The 23,888-nt window shown below is 48.9% G+C and overlaps 1 protein-coding gene across 4 annotated transcripts; it reads right to left on the bottom strand.

Moving 5' to 3' along the window:
• Positions 1-703: 703 nt before the first annotated feature.
• On the bottom strand, positions 704-19,851 carry anapc15 (anaphase promoting complex subunit 15). Of its 4 annotated transcripts, none has more exons than XM_063052981.1 (5): positions 19,813-19,851; positions 13,250-13,370; positions 7,099-7,158; positions 4,295-4,435; positions 704-1,977 (listed from the first exon to the last, which is right to left on the bottom strand). In XM_063052981.1, exons 2-5 carry the CDS (start codon positions 13,367-13,369, stop codon positions 1,930-1,932), a joined length of 369 nt encoding a protein of 122 aa, XP_062909051.1. In that variant the 5' UTR covers position 13,370; positions 19,813-19,851; the 3' UTR covers positions 704-1,929. The 4 variants fall into 4 exon arrangements, with proteins under 4 accessions (XP_062909051.1, XP_062909053.1, XP_062909050.1 ...); XM_063052983.1 differs by having other exon boundaries at positions 4,295-4,432; positions 19,792-19,839; XM_063052980.1 differs by having other exon boundaries at positions 19,792-19,839.
• Between the last annotated feature and the right edge of the window lie 4,037 nt (positions 19,852-23,888).

Here is a 23,888-nt window from a genome sequence, read left to right on the forward strand (position 1 = left end):
ATTGTATGTATTTTGATAATAAATTTACTTTGAAATTTGAGACCGTTTCAGCCCACAGGCCTTCCTCAGTCAGGGCACTGAGTACAAGAGTTGGGATGTTACGTTACAGTTCTACAAGTCATTGGTGAGGCTGCACTTTTGGTCACAGGGAAGACTAGAGAGAGTACAGAGAGTATCTACAAGGCGGGTCACAAAATGGGGTGGAATTTCTTTATCCAGGAGGCACTAAATCTGTGCAATTCATTGCCACTGATGGCTGTACAGGCCAAGTCATTGGGTGTACGAAGCTGAGGCTGACAGGCTCTTCATTAGTAAGAGCATCAAAGGTTGAGGGGAGAAGGCAGGAGAACGGAGTTGAAAGGGAATATAAATCAGCCATACTGGAGCCCGCTGGGTTAATTCTGCTTCTGTGTCTTATGGTCTTACACTTAACAACATTGAAAAGGTACATGGATAGGAAAGTTTAGAGGGATACGGGACAATCACTGGCAAATGGACTCTTGGTCGGCTTGGCATTGAAGGACCTGTTTCTATGTGCCAATAATAAACTAACAGATCAGTCTAGTTAGCTATTTGATTACTAATCTAACTAGTTGGGCACAGCATCATGGGCCGAAGGGTCTGTCCCTGTGTTGTACCGCTTCATGTTCTACATAATTCCAAATAGTAACTTTAAAAGATAAATACAAATGAACACCAGTAGAACTGTTAAGAAAAACATTTTATTACAAAACTCAACAGATAGCACCAGGATGCCATGGGAGTGTAGTGGTTGGAGCAACACTATCGCAGCTCGGCGCGCCAGGAGTTCCCAGTTCAGTGTCAGGTGTCCTCTGTTGCAAAGTTTGTACAATCTCCATGACCGCATGGGCTTTCTCCAGTTTCCCCCCTACTGTCAGTCTGTTAATTGTCCTGTGATTAGGCCAGGGTTAAATAGGTGAGTTGCTGCGTGGCACTGCTCGGTGCTCCTGTTCTGTGATGGATCTTTATTAAATAATTAAATTAAACTGAACACCTGACACAGTGAGTGATTCTGGTTTAACCGTTCTAATGAGAATCAACCCTCCAGCAAGAATCTAGAATTTGCATACAGGGGGAACACACAATGTCAAAATTCACTTCAGGGAGAGGAGTTATAGAGATAAGGATGAGATGGCTCTCCCGGCCTGACGAGCTACGACATCCAGCAACCCATCTATTTAACCCTAGCCTAATCGCAGGACAGTTTACAATGACTAACCCGTACATCCTGGAATGTGGGAGGAAACCAGAGCACCCAGAGGAAACCCACGTGTACATGGGAACAATGTACAATCTCCTCACAGAGGACGCTGGAATTGAAATCCCCAGCTATAAACGTGTCACGCGAACCTCTATGCTACTGCAGCGCCTCTTGAACGACGACAGCTCATTGTGGTGTAATATGGCCACAAGGCAAACCTGGCCCAGAATCTGCAGCTTTCCACCAGGCAAAATACCTTTCCACCTTCCTATAGTGTGAGGTAAACAAAGCCCAAACTGCAAATGGAATTTTTTTTATTGGGAAAGGACGTTATAGGGGTTAGGAAAGTGGAAGTTCAGGTCAGCCAATAGGAATGTTATCAAAGCCCTGAATGGCCAAGGAAGGCTTGTTATCACGGAGGCAAGAGAAAGTAACACACAAGCTTCTAGACGAACTCAGCAGGGAGAGTAGTGTCTGTGAGAGGGGAGAAATTGTCGATGCTATGCCAGGCTCCCCACCCCACAGACGCTCATCGAGCCACCGAGTTTCACCTGCAGCTCGATGGTTTCTTATCACGTGGACAACATCACTGTCGTGTAGCAGCGGTATCAGAGGAAGGACACGGACACTGCTGCACCGCCATCTGTGCAGAGAGCGAGCTGATGACAGCCCCTCACTTCCAAGGTGCAGGGGGTGTCCTGTGCCTGTCAGATCATCCACTGGTCCTGGTCCTGTTCTGCACCCTCCATGTCGATCTACGGGGGGAACAGAGGTTCAGTGAGTTCGTGAAACAAAATCCTACCAAGCAGTTAGATTCACAGTAGCACAGCTGTCAATGTATCAGAGGCAAAGATCACCAGTCAATTCCTGCCGCTGTCTGTGCCAAGCTTGTATGTTCTCCCCATGACCACGTGGATTTCCTCGGGCTGTTCTGGTATCCTCCTACATTCCAGGCGGGCGGGAAGGGTTAGTGAGTTAGTGAGCCTGGCCCGGCATAATCCTTGCTGATTTGATTTGACAAAAACAACATATTTCATTGCAGGTCTCAATGAATATGTGACAAATAAAGCTAATCTTTAAATCTAATCACCTTAAGGTTAGAACATAGAAGAGTACAACACAGGAACAGGCCCTTCGGCCTACAAAGTTATGTTGAACCAATTAAATGAGTAATCAAATATCCAACTAAACCAATCCCATCTGCCTGAACAATGGCCCTACCTTCCATTTTTCTCACATTCATGTGCCTATCTAAACGTCTTTTAAAAGTCTCTAATGTATCTGTCTCTACCACCACCCCAGACAGTACATTCCAGGCACCCATCACTCACTGTGTAAAAAAAACTTGCCCTCACTTCTCCTTTGAAATTACCTCCCCTCACCTTCAATGCATGCCCTCTGGTATTAGACTTTTCAATCCTGAGAAAAAGATACTGCCTGTCTATGCCTCTCATGATCTTATAAACCTCTATCAGATGAAAAAGCATCCAGTGCTTTCCTGACATTTATGACAAATAAACTCTTCTCGAGCTTCCAGCCAGGTACCGGTATCAATCCAAACATCGGTTAAAATCGACACCTGAACCCGGCTGGAAGCCCAAGAAGAGTTTATTCTTCCAGCAGATCTCCTCCCAGCCTCTACCACTACAGAGAAAACCACCCAAGTTTGTTCAACCTCTCGTTGTAGCTCACGTCCTCTAATCTGGTCAGCATCCTTGTAAACCTCTTCTACACCCTCTCCAAAAGGTGGTCAGTTGTCTTCTAGTCGACACGTCGAAGAAAAATCCTAAGTTAAAATCACTCTTCGCAAAGAGGCACCTCGAGGCAAAGGCTCCAATGGAAATAAATTAACAGTCGACATTTTGGGCTGAGACTTTTCTTCAGGACTGGAAAGTGGGGAAGATGCCAGAATGAAAAGGTGAGAGAAGTGGAAGGACGACGAGCTAGAAGGTGATAGGTGAAGCCAGGTGGGTGGGAAAGGTAAAGAGCTGGAGAGGAAGGAATCTGATAGGAGAGGAAAGAGGACCATGGGAAAAAGGGAAGAAGGAGGGGACCCAGGGGGAGCTGTTAGGCAAGTGAGGAGAAGAGGTGAGAGGCCAGAGTGGGAAATAGGAGGAGAAAGTGGGAGGGAGAAGAATTACCAGAAGGAGAAATCAAAGTTCAGGCCATCAGGCTGGAGGCTACCTAGACAGAAAATGTCCAACCTGATGGCGGGAAGATTGATTTTGCCTTCCAGTGATTTTTTTTCATTGCCCTTCCACAACCCTCCCCACCATTGAGGATATCCTCAAAAGGAGAAGCCTCAAGAAGGCGGCATCCACCCGTAAGGAACCTTAACACCAGGACAGCCCTCAATTCATTACTGCCATCGGGAGGAGATACAGGAGCCTGAAAACACACTCAGTATTTCATCCACCCGTAAGGAACCTTAACACCAGGACAGCCCTCAATTTATTACTACCATCAGGAGGAGATACAGGAGCCTGAAGACACACTCAATATTTCAGGAACAGCTTTGCCGTCAGATCTCTGAATGGTTCACGAACCCATGAACACTACCTCATTATAAACACAAGGGATTCTACAGATGCTGGAAATCCAGAGCAACGCATTGGAGAAAGTCAGCAGGTCTCTATCTTGGGCTGAGAGTGGGAAGGGGGCAGGGAGAGGGGAGGGAGTGGGAAGCACCAGAGAGACGTTCTGTAATGATCAATAAACCAATTGTTTGGAATCAAATGACCTTGCCTTGTGTCTCAGGGCTGGGTGTGTCTACAGGCACACCACCCCGACCCCCGGCACTCCTTCTCTGCCACCTGTCCTACACCCCTGCCGCGGCACTCCACCCTCGCCATTCCCAACATCCTTTGCTCCTGCCAGATTTACTAACTCACTTCACATTGACAAATACAGTACTGTGCAAAAGTCTTAGCTCACTTTCTCTCTCTCTCTCTCTATATATATATATATAAAAAAAACACAAGACTTTTACACAGTACTGTATGGAGGAAGATGTTAAATTTTTATATAATTTGAAGTCTTATCTGTGCAGTGACAGGCTGTTACACCACCCACCTCATTTATTTCTCCATCATCAGGTGACTCATTGTAATCGTTCATCTCGTCCATGTCCTGCATGTCTTCGTCCTCCTCTGAATCTTCTTCGCTGTCCTCATCATCTTCATCATCCTCCTCCTCCTCATCATCATAATTCTGCTGTATGCAAACCCAACACACCATTGAACATAGAGACACAACGTGAGGGTAAATCCCTATGTGTTATGGCCATTTCCACCCCTGCACCAGAAAATTCATTCAACCCCTGACCAACACACCACTGAAACTTCCTAATACGTAAATGTATATGGCAAATAAAGTTGGTCCTCGGTGTCTGACACTGTTTTCTGAGTGGATTTTTCTGTTTATTACCCCAATGCACTGATGTTGGAATGATCTGTCAGAAGGCACACAAACAAAAGCTTTCTATTCTGTCTCGATACCGTAAGACCAACAAATATAGGAGCAGAATTAGGCCATTCAGCCCTTCAAGTCTGCTCCACCATTAAATCATGGTAGTTTTTTTTAAACCTTATTTTCCTGCTTTCATAGAGCAGCACAGTACAGTACAGCTCCTTCAGCCACAATGTTGTGCTGATCGTTAGCCTACTCTAAGATCAATCTAACCCTTCCCTCCCACATAACCTGCTGCGTTCACCAGCAACTTTGATGTGTTGCTCCCACATAGCCCTCTGTTCTTCTTTCATCCACAAGCCTATCTAAGTCTCTTAAATGTTCCTTATGTATCTCCCTCCACCACCAGCCCTGACAGTCTATTCTACGCACCCACCACTTTCTGTGCAAAAAAAAAGCTACCTCTGACATCCTCCCGATACTTTCTTCCAATCACCTTAAATTATGCCCCCTTGTATTGGCTATTTCCACCCTGGAAAAAGTCTCTGGCTGTCCTCTTGATCTAAGTTCTTATCATCTGGTACACCTCTATCAAGTCACCTCTCATCTTCCTTCGCTCCAAAAAAAATAGCCCTCACTCAACCTATGCTCATAAGTCATGCTCTCTAATCCAGGCAGCATCCTGGCAAATCTTCGTTGCCCCCTCTCTAAAGCTTCCACATCCTTCCTATACTGAGGTGACCAGAACTGTGCACAATATTCCACGGGTGGGCCTTCTTAAGATTCACCACCGTCCAGCTGAATAAATTCCTTCTCATCTCAAAGTTCAAAGTAAGTTTACTATCAAAGTACATACATGTCACATACACTACCTTGAGATTCGTTTTCTTGCAGGCATTCACAGTAGAACAAAGAAATACAATAAAATCAATTAAAAACTACACATAAAGACTGACAACCAACCAATGTGCAGAAGAGGACAAACTGTGCTAATATTAAAAATATAATAATAATACTAAATAAATAATACTGAGAACATGAATCGTAAGCTCCTTGAAAATTAGTTCATAGGTTGTGCTGGCGCCTCACAAAATGACGAGACATTCTACATCTCAGTCTTAAAGGGTTATCTTTTATTCTGAGGCTGGACTATGGAATCTCACCCTGGGGTCCACAGACGCCTCAGTTAATGGCATAAAAAAGGTCAGGAACCCCGGTGCTGGACTCTCCAACATCTTCTCCACGTCCACTCTGTCCGGTGAACATGGATCTTGGTACATGTGGACGTAAGAAATAGGAGCAGGAGTCGGCCATCTGGCCCATCCAGGAGTGGCCATCTGGCCTGTCGAGCCTGCCCCACCATTCAATAAGATCATGGCTGCTCTGGCCATGGACTCATCTCCACCTACCTGCCTTTTCCCCATAACCCATAATTCCCCTACTATGCAAAAATCTATCCAACCTTGTCTTAAATATATTTACTGAGGTAGTCTCCACTGCTTCATTGGGCAGAGAATTCCACAGATTCACCACTCTCTGGGAAAAGCAGTTCCTCTTCATCTCCATCCTAAATCTACTCCCCCGAATCTTGAATGTCTCCTAGTTCTAGTCTTTCCTGCCTCTACCTTATCTATCCCTTTTGTAATTTTATGCTTCTATAGGATGTGACAATAATAAATCAATCATTACAGGTGTAAAAACTCCACCGTAGATGGTCCCAAGCCCAGCTGTGAAAGGAGGAGTGTTTGGCATAGGGCGAGCAACTCCATCCCGTAAGAACCCAGAGCTACAGAAACACTTACTGAAGCTCTCAAAGATCTCATTCCTGAGAAGGATACACCAAGAAGATGGGCTACTCTGGGACAACTTGAAAGACTTGCCCAGGACAGAGGACTCTGGTGAGCTGCTGTCGGTGGTCTATGCCCCAGAAGAGAAGACGGGCTTAAAAAGAAGACTGGTGTAAAGGAATACAGGGCTAACAGAGGGAAAGGGATTAGTGCACACAGGCACCAAGGTCAGCACTGACAAGGTGTGCACTTAGAGCCTATCCTCTGCTGCATGATTCTACGAAAGTTGTTTCTGAAACAGTGAATTTCAGATCCTGAAAAAAATTGCTCAAATTTCCAGCAAATTCCATTTCCTCCACACCCCCCAACAACACCTAACTTATCATTTCCTGTCAGAATCACCTCATGTACAGACACTCCTGTGTCTAGAGTCAACTTATGGACATACAATCAATCTGTGTATATAAGCTCTCTTATGTTTTTATATTATAGTCTTCTTCATCTTATTGAGTTTGTTTGCACTACATCAGAACCGGAGTAACAATTATTTCATTCTCTTTTGCACTCGAGCACAGCAATGGCATTAAATAATAGTGAATCTCGAATTCTTACTTACTCAGGTTCCACAACTCACGGTGCAGCACCAGGGGTGAGGGGGAAGGGTTGCAGTCAGACACTCACCTCAGAGGCTGGCTTTCCGATGGGGACCAGGGTGTTGTTCTTCTCGGCTATACTCTGTAACTGGCCGGAAACAGCAAAGAGAGAAATCAAAAAATAGTTTTAAACACAAGACATTCCGCAGATGCTGGAAATCTATAGCAACACAAACAAAATACTGGAGGAACTCAGCAGGTCAGGCTGCATCTATGGAGAGGAATTAACGGTGGACGCTTTTTCCAGTCCCGATGAAGGGGCTCGGACTGAAATGTCGACTGTTATTCCTCTCCATAGATGCTGCATGGCCTGCTGAATACCTCCAGCACTTTGCATGGGTTGCAGAAGATAAATGCAAACTGCTATCTGCAAATCTACTTGTTATTTCTATTCAAAAATTTAAGGTACATTTACTATCAAAGTATGTATACAGTACACAACCGAGATTTAGCTTATTGCAGGCAGCCACGAAACAAAGAAACACCATGGAAACCGTTCAAAGAAAACATCAAACACCAAGTGTGCAAAAAAAAGAACAAATTGTGCAAATGGTAAAAAAACGAATGAATAACACACAGAATATCAAGCATGTCAGTATCAAAACGGTCTAGAAGTGTTTAGTTCAGTACTATTATGTTGTTCATTGACTCTCAGCAGCAGAGTCAGTCTTTGCCAAGGCACACCGATCAAATTGTGCAGAGCAACGAGAAACACAAGCAATGCAAACCTCAGTCCTCCCAAATGAGTCCAAAGCCATAGACACTCAACATCAAACTGAAGGGTTTTCCAAAACAACAGTCCCACAGGCATGAACATGTGGATCGTGTGGATAGTCAGAGGCTTTTTCCCAGGGCTGAAATGGCTAGCACAAGAGGGCCCAGTTTTAAGGTGCTTGGAAGTAGGTACAGAGGAGATGTCAGGGGTAAGTTTTTTACGCAGAGAGTGGTGAGTGTGTGGAATGGGCTGCCAGTGACGGTGGTGGAGGTGGATACGATAGGGTCTTTTAAGAGACTCCTGGATAGGTACATGGAGCTTAGTAAAATAGAGAGCTATGGGTAACCCTAGGTAATTTCTAAACTACATGTTCGGCACAGCATTGTGGGCTGAAGGGCCTGTATTATGCTGTAGGTTTTCTATGTTTCTATGTGCCACAGCGATCAATTCTTGCAGTGTGGACCCTAGACTCCTGTACTTTCTTCTTAACAACAGTGAGCGAGGAGAGGAATTCGCGTCAAACAGAGGCAGACATGGCAAACATTCACTCTCGTCCCTGTCGATTTCAATCTTGCTCGACACTTTAGTCAGTGATGAGTAATGGAGCGGATTCTGAGTTTCTGTTCTGCAGCTAGGCCACGCACTCCCCTCTCAAACTCGCCGAACTTTCCCCGGGACAGCACAAGCATCAGACAGCCCAAAAATACAGCACCAAACATAAACTACAGGCTCCAATCGCACACAGTTCAATAGAAATCGCAAATTTGAAAGTAGTAACAGTAGTTTTGTGGACTGTCTGCAGGACATCGCCTTCGATTGCTGGCACCATCTTAATTTAATTCAATCTTGATAACAATTCCACTCTTTAAACATAAATACTGTAGCTCTAAGAGTTGATAACAATGGTCTGTCTGCACTGTACTTCCTCTGTAAATGTCACACTTTATTCTGCATTCTGTTACTGCTTTACCTTGTTCTACCTCAATGCATTGATGTCAGAGTCCGCACAGAAATAGGCCCTTTGGTCCATCTAGTCCATGCTGCCTGATCTTCTGTCTAATCCCATCTACTTGTACCACAACATAGCCCTCCATACCCTATCCAAACTTCTCTTGAATGTTACAATTATTAATGTGACCAGGTTCAGGAACCCGTCAATCACCAGGTTCTTGAACCAAATGGGATAACTTCACTCACCCCAACACTGAACTGTTCCCAGAACCTATGGACTCATTTTCAAGGACATTCATCTCATGTTATTGATATTTATTGCTTATTTATTTACGATTATTATTTCTTTTTGTATTCGCAGAGCTTGTTGTCTTTTGCACACTAGTTGAATGCTTGGTTGGTGTGGTCTTCCATTAATTGTATTATGGTGATTTGATGTATTGAGTATGCCCACCAGAAAATGAAACTCAGGGTTGTATATGGTGACATACATGAACTTTGATAATAAATTTACTTTTGAATTTATCTTGAACTTACCACAGATCCCTGAAAGTTGCCTCACAGGTAGATAGGGTAGTTAAGAAAGCTTATGGGGTGTTAGCTTTCATAAGTCGAGGGATAGAGTTTAAGAGTCGCGATGTAATGATGCAGCTCTATAAAACTCTGGTTAGGCCACACTTGGAGTACTGTGTCCAGTTCTGGTCACCTCACTATAGGAAGGATGTGGAAGCATTGGAAAGGGTACAGAGGAGATTTACCAGGATGCTGCCTGGTTTAGAGAGTATGCATTATGATCAGAGATTACTCTTTGGAGAGGAGGAGGATGAGGGGTGACATGATAGAGGTGTACAAGATAATAAGAGGAATAGATAGAGTGGACAGCCAGCGCCTCTTCCCCAGGGCACCACTGCTCAATACAAGAGGACATGGCTTTAAGGTAAGGGGTGGGAAGTTCAAGGGGGATATTAGAGGAAGGTTTTTTACTCAGAGAGTGGTTGGTGCGAGGAATGCACTGCCTGAGCCAGTGGTGGAGGCAGATACACTAGTGAAATTTAAGAGACTACTAGACAGGTATATGGAGGAATTTAAGGTGGGGGGTTATATGGGAGGCAGGGTTTAAGGGTTAGCACAACATTGTGGGCTGAAGGGCCTGTACTGGGCTGTACTATTCTAAGTTCTATGAACTTTGAGATGGTCTGTATGAATGGCATGCAAAACAAAGTTGCCTAATGTGCCTCTGTACACATGACACTAATGAACCACTTTACCCGTTTATAGAGTTATACTCCAGAAGAACAGACTCTTTGTCCTAACTTGTCCATGCCAATCCATGCCACGCCTTCCCGAGCGAGTTCTATTTGGCCCATATCCCTGCAAACCTTTGCAATCCATGAACCTATTCAAACGATCTTCAAACAGTGGAAATGTACCTGTTCTGACTGTGTCCTCTGCAGCTCGTTGCTGAAACCCTCCGGCTCGTGAACAGCCGCGGGTAACTTGCTTGTTTATTTAGCGATCCGGCGCAGAGTAGGCCTGTCCAGCACACTCGGCCACCCAGGTTTATCCGTCACCTAATCACAGGGCAGCTTACAAACATCTTTCCTCCCACACGGCTTTGGACTGCGGGAGGAAACCAGGGGACCTGGAGAGACCTCATGCATTCCACGGGGAGAACAGAGCTCTAATGCCCTGAGCTGTAACCGTGTGGTGCTAACCCCTACGCCACTGCAGTGACCCTCTGCACAGCTCTGAACCGATTCCACAACCTACACACTCACTTCCAATGACTCCTCAACTCATTTTCTGTGTTTTATCAGTCTCCTATTTCTTTACTTTCCCGTAAGGAAACGAATCTCAGGGTAGTACGTGGTGACATGTATGTACATAGATGATAAATTTACTTTGAACTTTGGCTTATCCTGAGTCACAGATCAGAGGGTGCATAAACAGGCCCTTCAGCCCCAACTAAAACTCACAAAACAATGGGGGAACTCAGCGAGTCGGGCAGCATCTATGGAGAGGAATAAACAGTCGATGTTTCGGGCAAATGTCCCTAATGTATCGGCCTGGACCACCACCTCAGGCAGCGTGTTCCATGCACCCACCACTCCGTATAAAAAACCGACCTCTGGCATCCACTTCTCACACCTGCTTCCCGTTTGGACTGCCGGCTTTTCAAGCCATTAACTCTATCTCAAGCATTTCTTTTTGCGTTCCCTCAGTCTGCACCATTCTGTTGTTTTGCAGTCATTGTTTGATTACAATACATTGGCTCGTTGGTCTAGGGGTATGATTCTCGCTGAGGGGGCGAAGGTCCCGGGTTCGAATCCCAGATGAGCGCAGCAAGTCCGTGCGGCGCGGTTACACATTGCTTTATAGTGCTGGCAGCCGGGTGCAATTATAGTGCAGTCTATAAGGAGTTTGTACATTCTCCCCGTGATTGTGTGGGTTTCCTCTGGGTGCTCCGATTCCCTCCCACAGGCCCGGTTAATCGGTCTCACTGGGCCAGAAGGACCTGTATCTCTCAATAGAGAAATAAACAACATCACATACAGTGTTTACCCCATGATCTTCATACTGTCATATTCACCCTGGTGTTTGTGATATAACAAACTAATCTAATCACTCACACAAGAGATTCTGCGGATGCTGGAAATCCTGAGCAACACTTGTAATCTAATCACTTTGTATATTCTGGGCTGCTCAGAGTATTTCAGTCGCCCAGGCTACACAACGTCATGCAGTTTCAAGTTTCTGAGTGTCAACATCTCTGATGTTCTATCCTGGGCCCAACATATTGACGTAATTACCAAGAAGGCTCGACAGCGATGATATTTCATTAGGAGGTTGAGATTCGCTCTCATTTTACACAATTTATTATTGCTATATTTCTTATTGCAGTAATTATTATGTATTGCACTGGACCACTGCCGCAAAACAACAAATCTCACCACACAAGAGACCCCGCAGATGCTAGAAATCCACAGTAACACACACAAAATGCTGGAGGAACTCAGCAGGTCTGGCAGCATCTATGGACAGTTGACTTTCGTGGCCGAGATCCTTCATGACATATCTCAGTGCTAATAAACATGATTGTGATTGCAAACTGTTGTGGTCGGGAAGAAATGGTTGACGTTTTGGGTCAAAATCCTTCATGTGTCTCAACCTGGAATGGACAATTCCTTCACCACCACCCCCCAACACCCTTTCCCCACGGACACAGCTTGACCTACTGAGCTCCTCCAGAAGATTGTTTGTTGTTCCAGACTCCAGACTCAGAATGATTTCATTTATTTAGAGACACAGCCCAACGAGCAGTGCCACCCAGTAACCATCAACCTAACACCAGCCTAATCATAGGACAATTTACAATGACCAATTAACCGATTACCCTGTGTGCCTTTGTACTGGGGAGGTACCCTGGGTACCCAGAGGAACAGCACGCATTCTGAGGGGAGGACACACAAACTCCTCACAGAGGATGCCGGGCTCCAAGTTGTCACTGTGTCATGCTAACAGCTACACTATGGTGGTGCCCAGTTTGATATGACTGCCATAAGATGCCGGAGGAACTCAGCAGGCCAGGCAGCATCTATGGAGGGGAATTCAGGCAGAGAACCTTCATCAGGATATCCCTAACACTTGACATCTCTACGCTGGTAGAAAGGCTCTTAACTATCTACCCTATCTGTGCTCAATTTATTTTCTCTCTTTCTTTTTAAAAGAGGGCGCAGGGGAGATTTACCAACATGCTGCCTGGATTAGAGAACATGCTAGGCTGGAGAGAAGGAGGATGAGAGGTGACATGAAAGAGGTGTGCGAGATTGTAAGATGCATAGATCGAGTGGAAAGCCAGAGACAGAAACCCAGGGCGGAAGCGGCTGATATGAAAGGTGCATAATTTTAAGGTGACTGGGATAAAGTCTGGAGGGGTGGGGGGGGGGAGGAAGTCAGAGGTAGGTTCCTCACACAGACAGTGCTGAACACGTGGAACGTGCTGGTGGGAGAGGCAGATACCTCACAGACATTTAAGAAGCTCTTAGATGGGCAGATGGATGATAGAAAACTGAAGAGCCATGTAGGAAGGAAGGGTTAGATTGATCTTGGAGCAGGTTGTGGGCTAAATGGGTTCTAAGTAGTGCTTTTGTATTTTTGTTCATACCATTCTGTAGTGCCCACAATCTATGTTTTATGATCGATATTCTATATACCTTCTAAACACACACAAAATGTAGGAGAATCTGTACAGTATTGTGTTCTAATGTTCTATCAGATCCTCCCCCCCCCCGAACTACATCACTTCAACATGAAGGGTCTCCCGCCACAACGTTGACTGTTTATCCTCTCCATAGATACCGCCTAGCCTGCGGAGTTCCTCCAGCATTTTGTGGTGTTACTTTTCCAGCGTTTCTTTTCTGATCAGCTTCCAGCATCAGTGTTTGTCCCCCCTCCCCACCCCAACAATTTCTACCGTCAGTAATCCGGCTTTGAAGCATTCAGAATCACTGACCCATGCCTGGTGCTGGTTCTCTTGCTGTTGGAGCTCGTTTTCGTCCACACATGGTCGATCCAAGTTAAACCACAGTGACTCCGTCACTCGAGGGAAGAGGGAGGGAAACAGAATCGACATCCTTGAGACAGACAGAAAATTAAAGTGAATTTAGACGTCTGCCAAGAATGTAGTTTTATCTTTCATCTATTTGGCCAGTTACCAGCAAGCATTCTCTGCTTGAACAGGTCCTGCAGTCCAAGGTCGGTGCTGATCGCAACGCTGAATTAAACTGAACCTTCCTTCCAGCACATGACCTACGTCCCTCAGGTGTCTGTCTGAAAGCCTCTTGAATGCTCCTGCCAATATCCCTGGCCCCTACCATCCTGTGTGAAAAACATCCTGCACTCCCCCCACCTTAAAGTTATGCCCTTTAGTACTTGTGCTTGGGTGGCAGTTGGAGATATCTCTCTACCAAAGAAGGTGTAAGGTACAGCCTGCAGGTCACCTTGGTCAAGGTGTAGCACCTGCTTAGCCCCTCGATCAGGGTCACGTGAAGCCACAGGAGCAGCTGCTGCACATCACGAGTCCTGCAGGCAATCTCCAAAGAGTATTAATAATGGCTGGGCTCACCCATCTTGTAAAGACACTGCTCAGAAGGCAACAGCAAACCACTTCTGTAGAAAAATTTGCCAAGAACAATGACGGTCATGGAAAGACCATGTTCACCCATGTCATACGACACCGCACGTAATGACGACGACAACCCCGGGAAAGAGACTCTTAATTGTCTATGCTGTCTCTGCCCCTCAGAATTTTACAAACTTCTATCAGCTGCCAACACTCCAAGTATTCCAATTTTGTCCAACCTCTCCTTCTATACCCTCTAATGCAGGTAGTATCCTGGTAAATGTTCTGCACTCCCTCCTCTTCTCATTCCTACCATCAGGGACAAGCCTGAAGACACACACTCAAAGTTTAAGGAACAGCCTCTTCCCCTCTGCCATCAGGTTTCTAAACTGTCCATGAAGCCATGAACATTCGAAAACAAATTTCACAACATAAACAGTACACTCTCATCACCCTCCAGATTCCCGTTAAACATTTCACCTTTCACCCTTAACCCATCACTTCAAGTTCTAGTCTCACCCAACCTCACTGGAAAAAGCCTTATATTTACCCTATCTACACCCCTCATAATTTTGTAAACCCCTATCAAATCTCCCCTTGTCCAGGGAATAAAGTCCGAACCTACTCAGCCTTTCCGTATAGCTCTATGCCCCTCAGTTGTAGGGCATGCACGATGTAGATGCATCTTCTCTGAGGCAAGCTCTCTCACTATGTACTCTAATCAGTCAGCCCTCAGTCTCATCCAGTCTGAACGCACACACAGCCACTGACTGAGACACTCTGCATTGCTCAGAATCACCAGTGCCATTCCCCCGGCCATGGGATCATGGCACAGCGATGCCATTTGGGCCATCAAACAGGTGTGGGTTTGAATTCACAGCTCTGGCCCAGTCCCGCGCCTGACACCCCCCCCCCCACATGGAAATCAGGTAGAAAAGGTGTGGGGGGATGGTAGGGTGCATGCTCTGTGGGATCCTCCTCTGAGAAGGAAGCAGTGAACAGAAACGTAACCCAGTGGGGAAGAACAAAAAGGTCGCAGTTCTCAGCCAAGGAAGGGTTGTGGTAGGGGAAGAGGATGGGGAGAAAGAGGGGAGGTGGGGCAGCTGGGGAGTAGAGGAGAAAGTGGGAGTGGAAGGACAGTGGAGAAGGGGAGGGAAGGGCAAGGGGAAAGAAGGGAGAGGGAGGACCATAAGACATTGGAGATAAGACCATCAGATATAGGAGCAGAAGTAGTTCATTCAGCCCATCCAGTCTGTTCCGCCATTTAATCATGGGCTAATCCAATTCTTCCAGTCATCCCCACTCCCCTGCCTTCTCCCCGTCAAGTCTGCTCCACCATTTCATCATGCGGAATTATTATCCCCCTCAACCCCAACCTCCTGCCTTCTCCCTGTAACCTTTGACACCCAACTAATCAAGAACCTGTCAACCTCCCATTTAAATATACCCAATGACTTCGCCTCCACAGCCATCTGTGGCAATGAATTCCACAGATTCACCACCCTCTGGCCAAAGAAATTCCTCCTCATCTCTGTTCTAACTGGACGTCCCTCTATTCTGAGGCTATTCTGAAACATCCTGTCCACATTGACTCTATCTGGGCCTTTCAATATTCAATAGGTTTCAGTGAGATTTCCCCCCAACCTCATTCTTCTAAACTGCAGCGAGTACAGGTCCGGAGCCAACAAACACTCCTCAAACATCAACCCTGGGATCTCTCTCATGAACCTCGTCTGGACCCTCCAATGTCAGCACATCCTCCCTTAAGTGTGGCAGAAGGTGAGACAGAGAGGGAGGGGAGGGGTAGTGGAGGGTGAAGTGGCAGAGTAGGTGGGAGATGGAGGAGAGGGGAGGGAGGGCAATGGTAGAGGTGGAAGGGGCGAAGAAGGGCAGAAGTGGGGAGGGGCAGGGGAAAAGGGTGAGGCGGTGGGGAGGGAGGGGGAAGATGGTGAGGAAAGGGGGAGGAGGGGGGAAGATGGCGGGGAAAGGGGAAGGAGGGGGAAGATGGTGGGGAAAGGGGAGGGAGGGGGAGATGGTGGGGAAAGGGGGAGGGAGGGGGAAGATGGTGGGGAAAAGGGGAGGGAGGGGGAAGATGGTGGGGAAAGGGGAGGAGGGGAGATGGTGGGGAAAGGGGAAGGAGGGGGAAGATGGTGGGGAAAGGGGGAGGGAGGGAGATGGTGGGGAAAGGGGGAGGGAGGGAGATGGTGGGGAAAGGGGGAGGGAGGGAGATGGTGGGGAAAGGGGGAGGGAGGGAGATGGTGGGGAAAGGGGGAGGGAGATGGTGGGGAAAGGGGGAGGAGGGGGGAAGGTGGGGAAAGGGGGAGGAGGGGAGATGGTGGGGAAAGGGGGAGGGAGGGAGATGGTGGGGAAAGGGGGAGGAGGGGAGATGGCGGGGAAAGGGGAAGGAGGGGAGATGGCGGGGAAAGGGGAGGAGGGGAGATGGCGGGGAAAGGGGGAGGAGGGGAGATGGCGGGGAAAGGGGGAGGAGGGGAGATGGCGGGGAAAGGGGGAGGAGGGGAGATGGCGGGGAAAGGGGAGGAGGGGAGATGGCGGGGAAAGGGGGAGGAGGGGAGATGGCGGGGAAAGGGGGAGATGGGGGGAGGGGAGATGGCGGGGAAAGGGGGGAGATGGCGGGGAAAGGGGGAGGGGGGGAGATGGCGGGGAAAGGGGGAGGAGGGGAGATGGCGGGGAAAGGGGGAGGAGGGGAGATGGTGGGGAAAGGGGAAGGAGGGGGAAGATGGTGGGGAAAGGGGAGGGAGGGAGATGGTGGGGAAAGGGGGAGGGAGGGAGATGGTGGGGAAAGGGGGAGGGAGGGAGATGGTGGGGAAAGGGGGAGGGAGGGGGAAGATGGTGGGGAAAGGGGGAGGAGGGGAGATGGTGGGGAAAGGGGAAGGAGGGGGAAGATGGTGGGGAAAGGGGAGGGAGGGAGATGGTGGGGAAAGGGGGAGGGGGAAGATGGTGGGGAAAGGGAAGGAGGGGAAGATGGTGGGGAAAGGGGGAGGGGGGGGGAGGGGGGGAGGGAGATGGTGGGGAAAGGGGGAGGGGGAGGGAGATGGTGGGGAAAGGGGGAGGAGGGGGAAGATGGTGGGGAAAGGGGGAGGAGGGGAGATGGTGGGGAAAGGGGAAGGAGGGGGAAGATGGTGGGGGAAGATGGTGGGGAAAGGGGGAGGAGGGGAGATGGTGGGGAAAGGGGAAGGAGGGGGAAGATGGTGGGGAAAGGGGGAGGGAGGGAGATGGTGGGGAAAGGGGGAGGGAGGGAGATGGTGGGGAAAGGGGGAGGGAGATGGTGGGGAAAGGGGTAGGGAAGGGGAAGATGGTGGGGAAAGGGGGAGGAGGGGAGATGGTGGGGAAAGGGGAAGGAGGGGGAAGATGGTGGGGGAAGATGGTGGGGAAAGGGGGAGGAGGGGAGATGGTGGGGGAAAGGGGAAGGAGGGGGAAGATGGTGGGGAAAGGGGGAGGGAGGGAGATGGTGGGGAAAGGGGGAGGGAGATGGTGGGGAAGGGGAGGGAGGGAGAGATGGTGGGGAAAGGGGGAGGGAGATGGTGGGGAAAGGGGGAGGAAGGGGAGATGGCGGGGAAAGGGGGAGATGGCGGGGAAAGGGGGAGATGGCGGGGAAAGGGGGAGGGGGGGAGATGGCGGGAAAGGGGGAGGGGGGGAGATGGCGGGAAAGGGGGAGGGGGGAGATGGCGGGGAAAGGGGAAGGAGGGGGAAGATGGCGGGGAAAGGGGAGGGGGGAGATGGCGGGGAAAGGGGAGGGGAGGAGATGGCGGGGAAAGGGGGAGGAGGGGAGATGGCGGGGAAAGGGGGAGGAGGGGAGATGGCGGGGAAAGGGGAGGAGGGGAGATGGCGGGGAAAGGGGGAGGAAGGGAGATGGCGGGGAAAGGGGGAGGAGGGGAGATGGCGGGGAAAGGGGGAGGAGGGGAGATGGCGGGGAAAGGGGGAGGAGGGGAGATGGCGGGGAAAGGGGGAGGGAGGAGATGGCGGGGAAAGGGGGAGGGAGGAGATGGCGGGGAAAGGGGAGGGGAGGAGATGGTGGGGAAAGGGGGAGGGGGGAGATGGCGGGGAAAGGGGGAGGAGGGGAGATGGCGGGGAAAGGGGAGGGGAGGAGATGGCGGGGAAAGGGGAGGGGAGGAGATGGCGGGGAAAGGGGGAGGGGGAGATGGCGGGGAAAGGGGGAGGGGGGAGATGGCGGGGAAAGGGGGAGGGGAGGAGATGGCGGGGAAAGGGGAGGGGAGGAGATGGCGGGGAAAGGGGGAGGAGGGGAGATGGCGGGGAAAGGGGGAGGAGGGGAGATGGCGGGGAAAGGGGGAGGGGGAGATGGCGGGGAAAGGGGGAGGGGGGAGATGGCGGGGAAAGGGGGAGGGGAGGAGATGGCGGGGAAAGGGGAGGGGAGGAGATGGCGGGGAAAGGGGGAGGAGGGGAGATGGCGGGGAAAGGGGGAGGAGGGGAGATGGCGGGGAAAGGGGGAGGAGGGGAGATGGCGGGGAAAGGGGGAGGAGGGGAGAGGGCGGGGAAAGGGGGAGGGAGGAGATGGCGGGGAAGGGGGAGGGGAGATGGCGGGGAAAGGGGGAGGGGGGAGATGGCGGGAGGGGAGGGGAGAGAGAAGGGGAGGAGGGGAGATGGGGGGAAAGGGGGAGGAGGGGAGATGGCGGGGAAAGGGGGAGGAGGGGAGATGGCGGGGAAAGGGGGAGGAGGGGAGATGGCGGGGAAAGGGGGAGGAGGGGAGATGGCGGGGAAAGGGGGAGGAGGGGAGATGGCGGGGAAAGGGGGAGGAGGGGAGATGGCGGGGAAAGGGGGAGGAGGGGAGATGGCGGGGAAAGGGGGAGGGGAGATGGCGGGGAAAGGGGAGGAGGGGAGATGGCGGGGAAATGGTGGGGAAAGGGGAGGAGGGGAGATGGCGGGGAAAGGGGGAGGAGGGGAGATGGCGGGGAAAGGGGGAGGAGGGGAGATGGCGGGGAAAGGGGGAGGAGGGGAGATGGTGGGGAAAGGGGGAGGAGGGGAGATGGTGGGAAGGGGAGGGAGGAGATGGGGAAGGGGAGGGAGGAGATGGCGGGGAAGGGGAGGGAGGAGATGGGGGGAAGGGGGAGGAGGGGGATGGTGGGGAAGGGGAGGAGGGGAGATGGTGGGGGAGGGAGGAGATGGCGGGGAAGGGGAGGGAGAGATGGCGGGGAAGGGGAGGGGGAGATGGTGGGGAAAGGGGGAGGGAGGAGATGGCGGGGAAGGGGAGGGGAGGAGATGGTGGGAAGGGGAGGAGGGAGATGGTGGGGAAGGGGAGGAGGAGATGGCGGGGAGGGGAGGAGGAGATGGCGGGGAAAGGGAGGAGGGAGATGGCGGGGAAAGGGGAGGGGAGGAGATGGTGGGGAAAGGGGGAGGAGGGGAGATGGTGGGGAAAGGGGGAGGAGGGGAGAGATGGCGGGGAAAGGGGGAGGAGGGGAGATGGCGGGGAAAGGGGGAGGAGGGGAGATGGTGGGGAAAGGGGGAGGAGGGGAGATGGTGGGGAAAGGGGGAGGAGGGGAGATGGCGGGGAAAGGGGGAGGAGGGGAGATGGTGGGGAAAGGGGGAGGGAGGAGATGGTGGGGAAAGGGGGAGGGGGGAGATGGTGGGGAAAGGGGGAGGAGGGGAGATGGTGGGGAAAGGGGGAGGAGGGGAGATGGTGGGGAAAGGGGGAGGAGGGGAGATGGTGGGGAAAGGGGAGGGGAGGAGATGGTGGGGAAAGGGGGAGGGGGGAGATGGTGGGGAAAGGGGGAGGAGGGGAGATGGTGGGGAAAGGGGGAGGGGGGAGATGGCGGGGAAAGGGGGAGGAGGGGAGATGGTGGGGAAAGGGGATGAACCAGAGTCGAGCTGGAAACACACGGAGGGTCATTCGGGGTGAAGGAGGGGAGGGTTAAAGGTCATGACCTCCCGGTAACCGCCGCCCCACACCGGACACCGACCCTCACGCCGCCCGCCCGCACCGGAAGTTGGTCCGTCGCCGAGCCTCCCTCCCCTCGGGCCACCAGAGAGCGTCACGAAGGTTCCGTCTACCGCTTCCGGTCCGGACGGTCGGACTTCTCCTGAAAAACCATCCCCCGTCTTCTGAACATCTCGTCTGATGAACTTTAAACACAAGAGATTCTGCAGATGCTTGAAATCCAGAACAGCACGCACAAAATTCTGGAGTAACTCAGCAGGTCAGGAGGCATAAATGAAAATGAATAAGCAGTCGACAGGTCCTGATGAAGGGTTTCAGCCCAAAACGTCGACTGTTTATTCCTCTCCATTGATGCTGCCTGACCTGCTGAGTTCCTCCAGCAGTTTGTGTGTGTTAGTCTGATTAACCTTCCTTCTATGGGGAATATTTTTGATCTGGTGTTTCAAGTGTAATAAGACATAGGAGCAGAATCAAACCATTTGGCTCATTGAGTCTGCTCTGCCATTCCATCATGTCTGTCTGTCTAGGTACCGTATCCAATGCAGACTTTGGTGACCATGGTTTTCCATACAGATCTATCCTTCGTTTTTTGGATGACTTCCATTTCCTCGATGTGTAGCCACCTGGCTATGCTTTTGATGCACATAAACCGAGGTCTTCCTCTAGGTTTGCTCCCCTTGAGCTTTCCAGAGAGTATGAGTTTTTCTAGTTCATCTTTCTGCATGATGTGTCCGAGGAATCTGAGTTGTCTTTCTGTTATCCTGACAAAGGGTCTCGGCCCGAAACGTCGACTGTACCTCTTCCTAGAGATGCTGCCTGGCCTGCTGCGTTCACCAGCAACTTTGATGTGTGTTGCTTGTCTTTCTCTAATTGTTGGTATGAGCGATCGAACTGCTTGGGCTCTTCTGAGAACTTCTCCATTTGATGTGTGTGTGGTCCATGATATTTTTAACATTCTCCTGTAGAACCATAATTCAGCTGCTTCCAGTCTCTTTTCCATTGCTGGAGAAATGGTCCAGTATTCACTTCCATAAGTCAGGATAGAATAAATGTAGCACTGCAGTATTCTGTTTTTAGTGTAAGTGCTCATCTTTCTGTCTGTTAATATGGTCTTCATTTTTTGGAAAGCTTCTTTCGCCATTGCTATTCTGTATTTGATATCTGTGTCGCACCTGCCGTTACTTGTTATTAGGCTGCCAAGGTATCTGAATTTGTTGACTTGTTTGATGCTTGTATTTCCGATCTTGATCACACATTGTGGGATGTTTGTCTTTCTGGAGATGACCATGCTTTCTGTCTTGGTGTTGATGGAGAGGCCTCTGCGATTACTTTCTGCTGCCACTATAGTGAGTAGTTCTTGAAGTTTTGTTTCTGAGTCAGCTATTAGTATGATGCCATCAGCATATCTGATGTTATTTATATTATGGCCTCCAATTATGAATCCTTTGATGTCTTTGATAATTCTCAAGATATTTTCACTATACAGGTTAAATAAGTCTGGTGAAAAGACACAGCCTTGCCTGACTCCTCTTATGATATTCACATACTCACTCACTTCTCCTATTCTGATGGATGCTCTCTGGTCCCAGTATAAGTTTCTTAAGAAACGTATATCTTTCCCATCTATGTGAAGATCTTGAAGCATTTCCAGAAGATCTTGCTGTCTGACAGCGTCAAAAGCTTTTGTATAGTCAATGAAACAGTCTTTTTGTACCTGGATGGCTTGACCGCAGATCATCCGTAGCATGAAAATTGCATTTCTGGTTCCAGTGTTTTCCACAAAGTCGCGTTGTTCTTTACTGATTTCTGGTTTTATACAGCGTCTTGCTCTCATCATGATTACTCTGAGAATAATTTTTGCCACGTGGCTCATCAGACTTATTGTACGATGTAACTCAAATCTGTTGCTCCCTCTTTCTTTGGAAGTGTGATGAACACTGATTTACTTAAATCATCAGGTATCTCCCCATGATCAGAGATTTCATTTGCTATTTCTGTTATTTTCTCTATTCCAAAATCTTCTAAGGCCAGTATCATTTCAACAGCGATGTTGTCTGGACCAGCTGCTCTGTTGTGTTTTGTTTCATTTACGGCTGCTCAAGTTTCTGATTTTAAATGCTAGGTCCTTCAAGATTCTTCTTTATGTTCGGTTTTTCTCTTCCTTGGTCTTCAAAAAGTTCCTTTATATGTTTTGTCCATCTGTTTAGGATTTCCTCTTTGTTTATAATTAAGCTGCCACCTTTTGCCTTGATGCATCCACTTACTGAGCAAGGTAATTTCCCTATTAGTTCTTTAATCTTACTGTGCATCAACTTTGTTCCAGGGTTATGGGTTTATAGCATTTCCATCTCTGAGCATTTCTCATTTACCCATCTGTCTTTAGCTTCTCTGCATTTTCTTTTTATTGTCTTATCAAGTCGTTTGTATTCTTCACTGTCTCTCAGTTTGATGGTCTGTTTTTGTTGCATCAATTGTATTATATCTTCAGTTATCCATTTCTTCTTACTTTTCCATTCTTTTCTTGGAATAATTTCTTTTGCAGCTACAACCATGGATTCCTTCAGTATGTCCCAGGAAGATTTGCCTCCTTCATCCTACAGCAATTGAAAACGGTTTTTCACCTTGATTGTGTATTCTGTTTTTCAGATGAAAGTTGTTTTGTAGTTGTTGATAGTCCAGTGGTTCTGATCTTTTTGGTTTCTTTAATTTAATTTCCATCACAGCTGATTTATTATCCCTCTCAACCCCATTCTCCTGCCTTCTCCCCGTAACCTTTCATACATAAAAGACTCAAAAATCTATCAACCGCCACTTTGAATACACCCAATGACTTGGCCTCCACAGCTGTCTGTGGAAATGAATTCCACAGATTCACCTCCTTCTAGTTAAAGAAATTCATCCTCATCTCTGTACAAAAGGAATATTCTTACTTTCTGAGTCTGTGTCCTCTGGTCCTAGGCACCCCCCCCCGCCCCAAACTATAGAAAACATCCTCACCAAAGTCTTATGATATTGTAATGAGATGTGTTTTGTATTTAATTCCTCTTTGTAATCTTTTCTCCAAAATGTCTGCTGTACCTACACATTACATTCAATAACCTGTTCACTGGATTCTCATAAATATGAACAGTCCACATTCTCTCACCAATTAAAAATTACTGGTCAGAAAACCTCACATTAATCCACACTATAATTCATTTCGTTGTGTAGAATTATAACAGCAGGGAAACAGGCCCTTCTGCCCAAAATATTATGCCAGCCATCAGTATCCAATCCCAACTTATTCTCCCCAAACTCTCATCAATTCGCTCCCTACCACCTCTCCGTTTCTCCCCACCATATCATCAACACTCCCCACAATCTCATCAATCCTGCCCACCAACTCATCAATTCTCCCCAACCTCCCATCAACTCTGCACCACCTCAGTTCTCCCCACCATTTCATCAACACTCCACACCACACAATTCTCCACAGCATTGCATCAATTTCTCCCACCTTTTCATCAACTTTTCTCACCATCGCATCAATTCTCCCCTCCATCTTATCAACTTTCTTTGCCATCTCATCAATTCTCCCCAACTAATTCATCAACTCTGCACACCACAAAATTCTCCACACATTTTCATCAATTCTCCTCAGCACTGCATTAATCTCCCACACCATTTCAACAACTTTCCCCATCTCATTAAATTTCCCTACCATTTTGTCAGTCTCTCCACCATTTCATCAACGCTCCCTGCCATTTTATCAATATTCCTTAGGCTCTCATTAATTCTCCCCACCATTTCATCAATTCTCCCCACACTTTCATCAATCGTCCCCACCAATTCATCAACTGTGTGTGTGTGTGTGTTGTTGTAGTCCCAAGTTTTTCAGACAAGTCAAGGTTTTCACTGCACCAATAGTAAACCAATTTACAGTGGTACGGGCCCTGGTAACATGATGAGCAAAATAATGACAGAGGAACAACACGCACAAACTACTGGAGGAACTCAGCAGGTCAGGCAGCATCCATGAAGGGGGAATAAACAGTCAATGTTTCAGTCTGAGACACTTCATCAGTACTGGGAAGATGTCAGAATAAGAAGATTGGGGGAGGAGAAGGAGGCTAGCTGGAC

This window comes from Mobula hypostoma, chromosome 7 (genome assembly GCF_963921235.1).
Source record: "Mobula hypostoma chromosome 7, sMobHyp1.1, whole genome shotgun sequence".
In the NCBI taxonomy this organism is placed as follows: Eukaryota; Metazoa; Chordata; class Chondrichthyes; order Myliobatiformes; family Myliobatidae; genus Mobula; species Mobula hypostoma.